At 37.4% G+C, this 14,670-nt stretch overlaps 3 protein-coding genes across 3 annotated transcripts; 2 read left to right on the top strand and 1 right to left on the bottom strand.

Moving 5' to 3' along the window:
* The first annotated feature begins 6,321 nt into the window (after positions 1–6,321).
* On the top strand, positions 6,322–6,886 carry LOC132184902 (abscisic stress-ripening protein 2-like). Its single transcript, XM_059598691.1, has 2 exons — positions 6,322–6,522; positions 6,630–6,886. Exons 1-2 carry the CDS (start codon positions 6,373–6,375, stop codon positions 6,810–6,812), a joined length of 333 nt encoding a protein of 110 aa, XP_059454674.1. The 5' UTR covers positions 6,322–6,372; the 3' UTR covers positions 6,813–6,886.
* Positions 6,887–9,577: 2,691 nt separating this feature from the next.
* LOC132184901 (abscisic stress-ripening protein 2-like) lies at positions 9,578–10,293 on the top strand. Its single transcript, XM_059598690.1, has 2 exons — positions 9,578–9,810; positions 9,927–10,293. Exons 1-2 carry the CDS (start codon positions 9,661–9,663, stop codon positions 10,107–10,109), a joined length of 333 nt encoding a protein of 110 aa, XP_059454673.1. The 5' UTR covers positions 9,578–9,660; the 3' UTR covers positions 10,110–10,293.
* A 2,984-nt stretch (positions 10,294–13,277) lies between these two features.
* Positions 13,278–13,964, bottom strand: LOC132183987 (egg cell-secreted protein 1.1-like). Its single transcript, XM_059597465.1, has one exon. It carries the CDS (start codon positions 13,962–13,964, stop codon positions 13,278–13,280), a length of 687 nt encoding a protein of 228 aa, XP_059453448.1.
* Positions 13,965–14,670: the final 706 nt, after the last annotated feature.

The following is a 14,670-nucleotide window of genomic DNA, read 5'->3' on the forward strand; positions in this document are numbered from 1 at the left end:
TACGTTCTTAAGGGATTCAAACCGTTGATCTTATTATCCATCAACCTCTACTAATTATTGTTAAATATTAATTAAATAATTAATATTTAGAGAGGAAATAGTCAATAGTTGGGCCAAGGGCCAAATTACTGTAAACAACCAAAGACTCCCAAACACCTCTTTATTTTGTTGAATCAACAACACCAAAATACTTGTCATTAAGGAACCAAGTGAATTAACTGGTGGTGGCGATAATGGAGACGGTGATGATAGCAGTCACAGCGGCGAATGGGCAGCCGCCGCCTCACAATATCCTTGGAGTATATCACCCTCTTCAATGGTAAACCCTAGTGAACGAAACATTTCAGGCCAGCATTGGTGTTTGATAGCTCGGATGGCTTGGCAATAGTTGGGGCCTAAATAAGCCTTTCCGTTGAGGAGAAACATTACAACCTCTCCTGTGCATGCTTGGAGCTCGAGCAAAGAGTCCCAGCAAATTGTTGATGATGGCGGCGATAGCGGCGACAGTGACGATGGTGGCGACGTGGTGATGGAGGAGGGGAATGGGCGGCATCACGATCACAGAATATATCCCTCGAGTACAAGACCCTCTTCATTGGTAAGCCTTAGTATACGAAACATTTCCGGCAAGCATTGGTGTCCGATGACTCGAACGGCTTGGCAACAACCAGTGCCGATATTAGTGATCTCTCCGTGAAGGAAAAAGAGAAGAATATCTCCTGTTCATGCTTGGAGCTGAAGCAAAGAACTCCAGCACATTAATGTTGAGTCGCCATCCAATTTTGAATGAGCCTTGAGGGTTGGGGTGGTGGCCAAATCCAACGGTCGAGAAACGGCCATGGATGCCATGCTCAAAGCAAGAGCCACAGCAATGAGAATGGAAAGCTTGGAAGTAGAAGCCATTGTTGAGAAGAGGAGATTGATCGACAGAGGGAGAGATGATTAGTTGTGAAGGGTTTGTGAGGGTGTAAGTCGTTATATAGAGTGAAGGAAATGTAGGTTACGTTACGTGCATGGGAAGGGGTACGTAGAAGGTGGCAATTAAGGTACAAATTAATGTTAATTGGTGGATATTCAGAGTAGCGAACTAAAAAGAATGGTGTTGGGCGTTAAAATTTACTCACCATTGGAATGGCACCATCAATGGGCAGTCCAATTGGTTTTTTCATTTTAGATTCTTCAGTAAAAAAAACGTAAAATGTGGGAAGCTGAAAAGTGTAACTTGTATATATATATATATATATATATATATATATATATATATATATACTTTCTCGGATTAAGAATAACCACTAATGAAATCCTTCAAAAAAAATAAATAAATAAATAAATAACCACTAATGAAATCGACCAATCCTTTTACCTGGACACCTTACGATTCCGAAATTATAAGAATAATCAAGAAAAAAAAAAAAAAAAAAAGAATTGCCAACGCTTCAACTACCCAATGCCAATGATTATTTTATTCTTGAAACTGATGCCTCTCAGTATCCTATCAATGGGGAGCTTTTTATTACGCGATAGATCAAAATTCCAGAGATAAAAAAACTCTGCGGATTTCGTTCAAAGACGCAGAAACTCGTTATTCTGCTCATGAACTAGAAGTAGTTGCTGTTCTCATTAATGATTAATGGAATACGTAGGTACGAAATTTTCTTAAGACCAAAAAGATTTACTGATTCTGTTTATGCATGTTAAAGAATTTAAAGATTTGCCTCTTGCTAAGACTGACAATCGCAGGCTTGTCAGATGGCCGCAGCTTTTCCTGTATTGAGTATACTTTCCTCAATACAGGAAAAGCTCCTATTTCCATTTCGGAAATACTTTACCAAAGAAGAAAATACTATCGGTGATGCTCTGTATCACATTTACAAGTACCGATTGCCAGTGAGCACGAACCAGGCTATTTGTGCTACTCTCAGGCACATGGCCTCTTTAAGACAAAACGCTGAAACAGCCAAAAGAGAAAGACGACCAGCCTTCAAGACCATCCAGCCAAAGAAGGAGGTAGAAGTAGAACCCCCTGAGCATATAATATTTTCTACACTGGAATCATCCACGATCACCATTGGAATAATGGGCCTTCTGAATGTGGCCCACTTGATCTTCGTGTTAATTAAAAATTGCTTTCCATATCATTTCCAAATCAGAAGCATTACTGCATTAGTACTAAAGATAATCCTCTCAACATGCCGGGCCGCTTTGAGCCCGCTGAGACCCGGCCCACCTGGGCTCTCTTCAGCCACACTCCTGAGCTTAGCTCAGTTGGAAATTTGGAATAGTGGTTGACTGTATTGGGTCATATACATATCTCTCATGCCTCAAATCTATCTTCATGTTGTTGGACCCAAACTGGTAGGTCGGCTTTTCTTTCTCCTTCTTCATCTTTATCTTTTTCTTTTATCTTTTTTTTTGTTTTCTCATTCTTTTATATATATATATATATATATATATATATATTTGGTTCCACGTACGCACTAGAGCTCTCACTTTTACTCCTGGATTTTTTTTTTTTTCCTAATTAAAAGGGCAAGAGGGGCGATGAACTGTGACTATTCTATTTAGTTGTAATCATAGTAGTACTTATCTACTAAGAACTATTCAAGAGAGGTTTAAACAGCAGGAATTACAGGTACTCCCTCAAGACAAATTAACCTGATCCAACTCTCTACCAATTGACATTAATAAAACTCAAAACAGCTAATACTAATTAATCAGGCTTGTCTACAAAAAATTCTTGTAGAAGTTACTGACCAGTATGAATTACTATCAGCATGTGAAGTATGACCCACTTACGGACAGAACAGGAGTACTAAATATTAATTCTTGTAGAAGTTACTGGCTAGTATGAATTACTATTAGCATGTGAAGTATACCCCACCTTAATTAAGATGCAGCTCATGAACAACATTGCAAGTTATGCAACTTTTGTTAATTAATATATATGCAGCATCATATTGAAACTTAATTTAAGTACCATATAGACATATAGGAGTGTACTCAAAGGTTTCCATGAAAGCAAGCAATGTGGATATAAGCAACCTTCATTTTATAGGGAGTCATCACTGAAATAATTAGTGCCTGACCTAATTTCCACAAACAATTGAGTGGAAAGTGGAAAAAGCCTTTCTAGTTTTTGTTTGATCTCAAACTTTGATACCTAATAAGGCTAATATGGACTACTTTACTATCATTAAATTATGCTCCTCGAGAATTTCCCTCTTAGTATTGGGTTTTTGTGTTCAATCAATTCTAATGCACAGTTTACTCTTATCGCTTTGCACTTTGTGGGGTTGTTTGGTAAAACCATGTGATTAAGTTAGTTAATTACATCTTTTAATAATATTGCATTGTGCCATTGAACATGAAACAAGATAGCTAATTAAAAGCCCCAACCCTATCAAATCAAACGCATCTACATCAAAGCCACCCTTAAGAGCAAATGTAACGCTCCCAAAACTAACCTTAGCTAACCTGGCAGGGTTACTAGCAATTACTCAAGCTTAACCAATTGGTGGTTAAATGGGGAATCGCCCCTCTAAGCATTTTCAGAATTAATGCATAGGAAGGTAAAATAAATCTGAGAAATCCAAAATCATTACAGTAACAAGTGTAATCCTCGAAATCAAAGACATTGGGCAACTAACAATAATAGTCAAACCTCATAACAGCATGGAGGTCTTACAACAAGGTCTATTGTGGTAGCCGTATCACTCTTGGGTTCTAGAAACATGCTCCCTATAAAAGTAGTAACTGCGTAAGTTTAACGACTTAATAAGTAAACATCACCATTTTGCATGTATGCCATGAGCTCATTATTATTATACGGAAATAAACGTGCAGTTCCAGTAAACATTGAAAATGAGGTGTTTATCTCTGTTAATACACCATAAAAGTATTGTTTGGTTAATAAAAAGTGGTGTACTCCCGGCGGCAATCGCCTAAGTGTTTTAATGCAGAAAATTAATGTTTAAAGGTCATAACTATTATATATGGTCTACTCAAGATATTACTCATTCTCAGCAGAGTTAGCGCTATCCCGAGTGCCCTGTAATACAATGCTGGTGCCCCGACCATTGTATACTACTGTTCATAATACTAGTAACCCACACTACTAATGATATACGTTCTGTAGTGACCGTCCGTTAAAGTTGCGCCGGTCACGGTTCAACCATTGGATCCAAGGCACATGTATCAACACATACATTTGACCATAGAATCAAGTCTATATAGTAAGTCCATGACCATTATACCGCACGTATCGGTGTACTATGTCATACAATACATCTTATCAACAAGTTATTAAAATAATTATCATGTTATTACAAAAGTAGACATGCTCATATCATATGCGTTGTCAGTCAGCTGACATATCCCACGATTTTAAGGAAAGTGTTCATAAGTGTTTACTTACACCGTACGCTCGCTTAAGCCTTCCGACATCACGAATCCTTGCTATACGAAATATAACTTATCGTCATAAGCAACACTAGAGATCTCAACGAGACTCCATCTAACAGAAAGGGTCCATCTAACAAAAAGGAACTGCTGAAACATTTGCATGCATTTATGGGGCTAAGGGGCGTGTAACCCGTTCTCTGGTCAAGCGCTCGTGCGCTCATTCCCAAGGGTGAGCGTTCGGCTAGGGGCTAGGGTATGGCCAAAAATGCTTGAAAATGCTCCTAGGCTTCTATCTATGACTATGTGTTGGTGTCTTCTCCTCTAGGCTTAAGATAAACACCTATGACAGTAGATGATACCACAAAAAGAATCAAGGAAAAGTGTTTAAAAACCTTTGAAAATTACTCTTTTTAAGATATATGCACATTCAAGCATAAAGAAAACAAAGGTGAGTTGAAAGCTTTTTGAAAACATTCTAGGAAAATGAGTATCATAGCCCCCTTTTTAAAACTTGTAATATTAAGAATAATAACACTAGAAAAGTACAAAGGACGGATTAAGGAATTACCATGGAAGATAGTTAGAACTCCTCCCTTCCTTCTCCAAAATACCAAAGGACACTCAAGGCTCACAAACTCTAAAGAATCAACCCAGCAGGGTTTCTTTAAGGTAACAGGGGCTCGAATGGGGGTTGAGGGTGCATGGTGTGGGGTATTTATAGGGGAAAAAGGTTGAGAGTGCTGCAAGAGAAATCCTGAAAAGGGGCGAGCGTTGTTGCATGTTGGAGCCAAGCACTCGTATACTGTTCACTACAGGTTAGAAATGATTTTCATGCATGCATATTTGGGTATTATCCAAGGGTTTGAAAATTGGTGAACGAGTGCTCGTATACTGTCCATACGAGCGCTCGTGTACTGTTCACAAAAGGCCAAAAATGCTCAGAGGTACGATTACATGAGGGTGGCGTGATGTCCAAGCGAGTGCGTGTGTGGTCCCCTGGCCAAGCGCTCACCCAGTGAGGATGTTTTGGGCTTTTTGCTTCAAAAAGACTTAAGGGCATTGGGTTATGATAAGAAGGTTTAGAGTTCTCTATTTAACCGGTTGAGTAAGAGGTCATAACTCTTTTTAAATAGTTTTAAAAGTCGGGGTATTACAACAAACCAAAGGCTAGCTAAGCAAATGACTTTTGCTGTTACCGCAACTTGAAAACTGTACACAAACCTAACTTCAAATGCTAATGCTATTTAAAGCATGTTTATGATTGTGTTTGAGAAATATAGAATTTTTAAGTCAAAAATCACTTTTTGGCAAAAGCTTCATTTTTAAGTTTTTGCCAAAAGTGCATTTTAACCATATTTAGGCTTTTTTTACCTTTAAAAGCGCTTTCAATTTTTTTTTACCAAACAATTTTTTTTTTTTCTTCAAACAGACTTTTTGAGTATTCAAAGTACATTTGGGCCCATCAAACGCACACTCAAACATGTTTGTTGATGTAGGTTATCAAATTTTGTGTTTCTCTAAATTCTACATATCAGATTTGTTGATATAGTATTGCATTGGAGTGTTAATGACATGTCAAATGAGATGTGGTAGATGACAAACCATTAACCTTGATGGTAAAGTGAAAGATAGGACAACCTGTTTTAAATTTGGCAACTTGAAATTAAAAACTCAAGGTAAGTCAGATGAAAACAGCTAGGGCCGGCTAAATATAATTTTAGCTTAAGAATAATCCAAAATATAGAACCCTCCAAATTAATTTCACCTTTGGATCGCGTCACAATACTTTAAATTTTCAAAGAAAAAAATCATATAGTATAACCATTCAACACGTACGGTTATAAATACCCCCGCGCGCGCACCCTGAACCAATTAAACCCATTAACAACATTTGTCATTCTCATTCGGCAGAATATAATACATTCCTGTATCTTTCTGACCAAGCAATATTCATAGTACTCCACGAAAACCATGGCAGAAAACCACCACCACCTCTTCCACCACAATAAAGATGAAGAAAACCCAGAAAAACCTGTTGATTACAGGAAGGAGGAGAAGCACAAAAAGCATCTCGAGCAAACAGGTGGGCTTGGTGCTGCTGCTACCGGAGCTTTTGCCTTGGTACGTATACACTGCATGTCCTCCTTCTAGCTATATATTTTGATGTACATGTAGGAGTAGTTTCAAAGCTTTTAATTGGAATTTGTTTGAATGATTATTTATAACAGCATGAGAAGCATAAGGCAAAGAAAGACCCAGAGCACGCCCACAAGCACAAGGTCGTGGAGGAGATTGCAGCAGCAGTTGCAGTAGGGGCTGTTGGGTATGCTTTCCATGAGCGTCATGAGAAGAAAGATGCAAAGAAACAAGATGCAGAGGCACATGGAAAGAAGCACCACCATCTCTTTTAAGTGTCTTTCTATTTCTCATCATACGACTACCCTAAATAATATTATTACGTGTGAGTTTTTGTACGTATGTCTTGGTTGAAATATATATATATATATAGGTGCTATCTGGTGTGATGATGTTCACAAATGATATTGTTAAGCTTCTTTGAAGTTTGGAGTACTCTAGCTTCCTTTTAATTTGCATGTATTTTTCGTGAGTTTATTGCATAATAATAATTACATTTGTGGCTTCTTATATTAATATATGTACAAGTCAATATTGTACGCGATCCTTAACTTTACTTAAAAGTTAAAAGTATTTGACCAAAAATCTTAAACTGTTATGTGCAAAATCATCTAAAACTGTTATGTGCAAAATCATCGATCTGTCCGAAGACTGGAGATACTTCGAATCAGTACCCTAAGTGAGGGGAGAGTGATGAGATAGTAAAACCTTAATAAAATAGAGAGTAAGAACGTGTGTATATATATATGTACGTAGTAGGTGTATATGGGTGTAAGAGGCCGGGCTTGAAACCCTAGGCCGAAGAGGGGGTCGCATGTGGTGTATCCCATGAAGATAGAAGTGCATCCTATTGTTAGTCTTGACCTTGATGTAGCCTTAGCCATCGGGTCTAGTCCTAGTATGGTTTTGGCTAAGTTGGTATATGCATCTTTTTAAGCTTCCTTGTGCCTTTTAAAACAATTAATGAGTTGTCATAATTAAAATTGTTTGTTTGCAGATCGGAAGCACTCTAATGCTCAAGAGTTAGTACTCTGCTTGATAAAATAGAATAAGACTGTTAACTATATATATATATAGGCGTAGGTGTAAGAGGGGGTCGTCTGTGGTGTATCCTTTGGAGATGGAGGTGCATCATGCATACTGTTAGTCTCGAACTTAAATGTAGGCTTAGCCATCGGGTCTGGTCCTAGTAGTAGTATGGTTTTGGCTTGGTTGGTACTTGCTATACGTATATGCATGTTTTTTAGCTTTCTTGTGCATTTTTAGCAATCGGCCTTAGCATCCACTACGGGTCCACTATCTCTCAACCACCCCTCACTATCTCAATTATTTCACATTATCTCAACTACCCCACATTATCTTTCCACGGTCTCAAATTATTCATTAATCGCCTGAAGAGAGAGAGTCATGCTATCTGGCTGCCAAGAGTCAGACAAGTGTCTGCCAAAGTCTGTTGTAGCTTTATTAAAAAAAAAAAAAAAAAAAAAAAATCGTAGAAATCTCTCTCTTCCCCCAATTCGTATTTTTTTTGTTAGTTAAATTTTTATGAATTAATATTTAGTTTTTAATGCCTCAAAACTTGTTTTTTAATTCAAAACTAAAACCTAAGGGTGCAAAATTAACCCTTTAGGGATGATATCACTCAAAAGGGATTTAATCATCCTAAATTTGGTGCTAATGTCTCAAATTTGAGAAATTTGGTGTCAATATCTCAAATTTGAATTCTCATTTAATGTTTATCTTCTTTAATTAAAAAAAAAAAAAATTGTAAATGTCTGACACTTGGCTGCAGCCTCATGGCAGCTGTAAATCTCTACTTGAAGGGAGAAGATGAGCAGTTACACAAATAAAACCCTATAAAAAGGGAACTCAAGGCATCACGATCAATTAATTCTCAATATATTACTAGCTCATGCTACATTAAGACTCCATATACGACCGTTAATTAAGCATCGGAGAGTCTCCGACAAAGGCCCGTAAACTCCTTTGACGCTCTTGTCGATCATTTTGTAGAACCCGAAGATTGAAGATGAACAACGCCTCGAAGAACACAATGATCACACCAGTCGGAGACTGTTGGACAAAAAAATGCATCAACAATGATCAAATCACAAGAATATAAATTTGTCTTATAAACATGTCAGTTCCACATAATATCAATATGATTATTCATTAACGCAGGCCTAGCTAGTAGAAAAGGACTTATGAGATCGTCTTAACTCACAAGTGGGCATATTTTTCTCACATTGATGATGATGGATATTCGATCCTCTTTATCCAAAAAAAAAAAAAAAAAAAATCCATATATGTAGAACCACCGCTGCAATCCGTAAATGCAAATCAAGAAAATCACGACCCTAGCATATGGCCTGCAGCCATTAATTTAGCCACTAACTTAGATCATGGACCATATTATAGATTAAAAAAAATACAAAAGGGAGAATGTTGGGGGAGAAAATATCTCACCATGGGTCCCACTCACTTACATTTATTTACAAAATGCCATCACCACACACCGAATGACACCTATGCACTTCATTTTGTACCAGAGAATAAAATGAGGAAATGTGATAGAAGAGGGGAGGATTCTTTTTGCCATACAGGTATTTTTTTTCTTCAAATGGATGTACTTTTTAAGTATTTAATACATATTTAGGTCCTTCAAATGCACACTCAAACAAGTTTATTGATGTAAGTTCTCAAATTTTGTATTTCTCTAAATTCTACATATCATATTTGTTGATGTAATATTGCATTAGAGTGTTTATGACATGTCAAATGAGACAGATGATAAACCATTAACCTTGATGGTAAAGTGACAGATAGGACTTCTGGCAACTTGAAATTAAAAACTCAAGGTAAGTCAAATGAAAACAGCTAGCTAGGGCCGGCTAAATATAATTTTACCTTAAAAATAATCCAAAATATAAAACCCTCCAAATTAATTTCACTTTTGGATCGCGTCACAATACTATAAATTTTCAAGCAAAAGTTATAAATACCACCGCACCCTAACCCAATTAAACCCATTAACAACATTTCTCATTGTCATTCGGCAGAATATAATTAATATATTCCTGCATCTTTCTGATCAAGCCATATTCATAGTATCCCACGAAAACCATGGCAGAACACCACCAGCACCTCTTCCACCACAATAAAGATGAAGAAAATCCAGAAAAACCTGTTGATTACAGGAAGGACGAGAAGCACAAAAAGCATCTCGAGGAAACAGGTGGGCTTGGTGCTGTTGCAACCGGAACTTATGCCTTGGTACGTATATATATATAGTGCATGTCCTCCTTCTAGCTATATATTTTGATGTACGTGTAGGAGTTTCAAAGCACTTAATTGGTATTCGTTTGAATGATTATATATATATATATCAGCATGAGAAGCGTGAGGCAAAGAAAGACCCAGAGGGCGCCCACAAGCACAAGGTGGAGGAGGAGATTGCAGCAGCAGCTGCAGTAGGGGCCGGTGGGTATGCTTTCCATGAGAGTCATAAGAAGAAAGATGCAAAGAAACTAGATGAAGAGGCACATGGAAAGAAGAACCACCATCTCTTTTAAGTGTCTTTCTATTTCTCATCATGTTATGTTACTGATCACCAGCACTAAACGACTACCCTAAATAAATATTATTACGTGTGAGTTTTTGTATGCATTGGTTGACTATATATATAGGTGCTATCTGGTGTGATGACGATGATGATGTTCACAAATAATATTGTAAGCTTCTTTGAAGTTTGGAGTACTCTTCCTTTTTTCATGTATTTTTGCTTTAGTTTATTGCATAATAATAATAATAATAACATTTGTGGCTTCTTTATGTACACGTCAATATTTTACGTGATCCTTAACTTCACTTAAAAGTATTTGACCAAAAATCTTACCAAGGTTTTTGGTTGAGGTTATAAGAGTAAAACTTACTTATTATCTGTATTTTTTTTTTTTTTTTTTTTTGAGCAACTAAAATATCTGGTGTCAAAAGTATATAACAATATTGTCGGATATGTTGTGGTGTATTCAGAATTTGGCATTTTATTGAAGAAATTCGTGGGTAAACTCATCTAATAAAATTATCTAAAACTGTTATGTGGCAATAACACTCGATGGGATTACTCCCCTCTCTTGTGGGTACTGCAAGGGTGGCAAACCTTTTTTCTTAGATTTTTATTTTTTTAATGAAATTAAAAAAAAAAAAAAAAAAAAAAATTAAACCGATGTATCAAAAATGGCATAATTAACGTCAGTAAATTTAGACGAAAGGACTAAATTGAAAAATTCGAAAATCTCAAAAGTTAAAAGTCGAATTTAAAAACCTAATGAATAAATTGAAATAGAACGATTACCCAATGAGTGTATATATATATATATTAACCCTAAAAATTAACAGGATTTAGTGACACTAATTAACTGCAGAACATGGTCATCAACCTAAATAGTCAACTGAAATACTGGGACAATGTGGACATTTTTCTTTCTGCCTGATTTTCGATTTCGTGTCATGTGATTATACCAAGTTTAGCTTACAGTCTAAATCTTGTTTAGGTACCTTTCACTGCGTATACCATAGGAAAACTTTGTCCTATATACGTCAAATATATATGCCTTACAAGGTACCCAAAACCAAGAAAAAAAATGTTACTGAGGGTTTTTTTTTTTTTTTTTAAACCCGATTACAAGAGAATTGAAGAGATCCAGTTTAAAAAAATGTTAGCTTTCTTGTGCATTTTTAACAATCGGGCCTTAGAGGCCGGTTAGTATATAATATAGTTCTCTAGTAGTCCTTTGACTCTTTTGGTTGATTAGTATGATGATTGTTGGGGATAAAATTCACTATAGGTCTCACTATCTCTCAACCACCCCCCACTATATATCTCTCAACTATCTCACATTATCTCAACTACCTTGCATTATCTCTCAACTATCTCAAATTATCCCTCAATCACCTTAAGGGAGAAGATCGAGGGAGAAATTACATAGATAAAACCCTATAAAAGGGAACTCAAAGCATCAGTACGTGATTCTCAATATATTGTTAGCTCATGCTACATTCCGACTCCATATACGACTGCTAACTTAAGCATCAGCATCGGAAAGTCTCTAGCAAAAAGCCAGGAGACCCCTTTGACACTTATTATTTTGTAGAAGCCCAAAGATCAAAAATGAAAGACGCCTCGAAAAACGCAAAGATCACACCAATTGGAGACTGTTAGACTGAAAAATGCATCAACAATGATCAAATCGCAAGATCGAACTTGTCAGTTCCACATAATAGAAATGATTATTCATTAACGCTGGCCTAGCTAGCTAGTAGAAAAGGACTTATGAGATCGTCTTAACTCACAAGTGGTCATATTTTTCTCACATTGATGATGATGGATATTCGATCCTCTTTATCCAATATATATATATATAAAATAATAAAATAAAAATAAAAATAAAAAGCATATTAAGTAGATCCGCCGCTGCAATCCGTAAATGCAAATGACGAAAATCACGACCCTAGCATATGGCCTGTAGCCATTAATTTAGCCACTAACTTAGATCATGGACCATATTATAGATTAAAAAAAATACAAAAGGGAGAATGTTGGGGCAGAAAATATCTCACCATGGCCCCACTCACTTACATTTATTTACAAAATGCCCTCACCACTCACCTAATGACACTAATGCACTTCATTTTGCACCGGCGGCGGAGAATAAAAGGAGGAAATGCATGTGCTAGAAGAGGGGAGGATTCTTTTGGTTCTCCCACGTTTCTCTCTCTCTCTCACCTAATGACACCTGTAATGACATCTCTCTCTCTCTAAAGCTTCTCCCACGTTTCTCTCTCTCACATAAACCCATATTTCTCACACACATCGGTTCACTAGAACCTACTTCCTATTATTTTTCTCATTTTATAAGCAAAGCATAGTATTTAGCTCCAACCAGAAACCTCTAACCTTGCCTTTATTTTGCAGATTATCAGTGACGTACAGAAAATTCACACATAGCTCAATCATGAAGAAAAATGGCCGAGACAGCGGATTCTTGGACAAAAAACGCGTCAACAGAGAATAACAATTCTTGAGATATTTCTAAAACCAAATCATTGAAATGTTAGTGAAGATATATCGATCGACCGCCCCCAGATACCAGCATCACATAAATTATATTCCATGAACGACAGGTACTTGGAATGGCAACTAATGGAGAGAGATGGTTGAATCTGATATATATCTCTCAAATTTAATATCCACTAAGAATCCAAGTGGCTTGTTGTCCTCTTCTTTGGGTAATTAATTAATTTCATTTAAAATGTTTTCATAATTATTTATTTGACCCCAACGGGTGTCTATCTATCTCCGACCAATTGTGAAGGCACACACAGATAACGTGATTAATATCGCAGCTTGAATATAAGATTTAAATTAAATTATCTGCTCCATGGATATGAGAAGTCAAAAGAAATTAATGATAATATATTAATAATAATAATATCATTTGATATGCTAAATTTACTCACATTCGCATACGTTCTTAAGGGATTCAAACCGTTGATCTTATTATCCATCAACCTCTACTAATTATTGTTAAATATTAATTAAATAATTAATATTTAGAGAGGAAATAGTCAATAGTTGGGCCAAGGGCCAAATTACTCTAAATTAACAACCAAAGACTCCCAAACGCCTCTTTATTTTGTTGAATCAACAACACCAAAATACTTGTCATTAAGGAACCAAGTTAATTAACCGGTGGTGGCGATAGCGGCGACGGTGATGATAGCAATGACGGCGGCGAATGGGCAGCCGCCTCACAATATCCTTGGAGTATATCACCCTCTTCAATGGTAAACCCTAGTGAACGAAACATTTCAGGCCAGCATTGGTGTTCGATGGCTCGGATGGCTGGACAACAGTTGGGGCCTAAATAAGTCTCTCCGTTGAGGAGAAACATTACAACCTCTCCGGTGCATGCTCGGAGCTCAAGCAAAGAGTCCCAGCAGATTGTTGACGATGGAGGCGATAGCGGCGATGATGATGATGGCGGCGACGGTGGTAATGGAGGAGAGGGATGGGCGGTGTCACGATCACAATATCCCTCAAGTACAAGACCCTCTTCATTGGTAAGCCCTAGTATACGAAACATTTCCGGCAAGCATTGGTGTCCGATGACGCGGACGGCTTGGCAACAGCTGGCGCCGATATTAGTGATCTCTCCGTGAAGGAAAAAGAGAAGAATATCTCCGGTGCATGCTTGGAGCTGAAGCAAAGAATCCCAGCACATTAATGTTGAGTCACCATCCAGTTTTGAATGAGCCTTGAGGGTTGGGGTGGTGGCCAAATCCAACGGTCGAGAAATGGCCATGGATGCCATGCTCAAAGCAAGAGCCACAGCAATGAGAATGGAGAGCTTGGAAGTAGAAGCCATTGTTGAGAAGAGGAGATTGATCGACAGAAAGAGAGATGATTAGTTGTGAAGGGTTTGTGAGGGTGTAAGTCGTTATATAGAGTGAAGGAAATGTAGGTTACGTTACGTGCATGGGAAGGGGCACGTAGAAGGTGGCAATTAAGGTACAATTAATGTTAATCGGTAGATATTCAGAGTAGGAACTAAAAAGAATGGTGTTGGGGCTAAAATTTACTCACCATTAGAATATGGCACCAATGGGCAGTCCAATTGGTTTTTTCATTTTAGATTCTTCAGTAAACAAACGTAAAATGTGGGAAGCTGAAAAGTTGAGACCCAGGCCTCTTAGGTAAACAAAACCAAGAAAGACAAAGACTGTTTTGCTTCTATTCAAAAACCAGTAACAAAAGTCCATACGTTATACTGAGAAGAGCCCAATTAATTGTCGTCACTATTTTGTCGGAATCATTCACGATCACCATTGGAATAATGGGCCTTCTGAATGTGGCCCACTTGATCTTGGTTTTAATTAAAAATTGCTTTCTATATCATTCCCAAATCAGAAGCATTAGTACTAATTACTAAAGATAATCCTCTCAACATGCCGGGCCACTTTGAGCCCGTTGAGACCCAGCCCACCTGGGCTCTCTGCAGCCACACTCCTGAGCTTAGCTCAGTTGGAATAGTGGTCGACTGTATTGGGAAATATCTCTCATGCCTCAAATCT

The sequence above is a fragment of the Corylus avellana genome, chromosome ca6, assembly GCF_901000735.1.
Source record: "Corylus avellana chromosome ca6, CavTom2PMs-1.0".
NCBI lineage: Eukaryota > Viridiplantae > Streptophyta > Magnoliopsida > Fagales > Betulaceae > Corylus > Corylus avellana.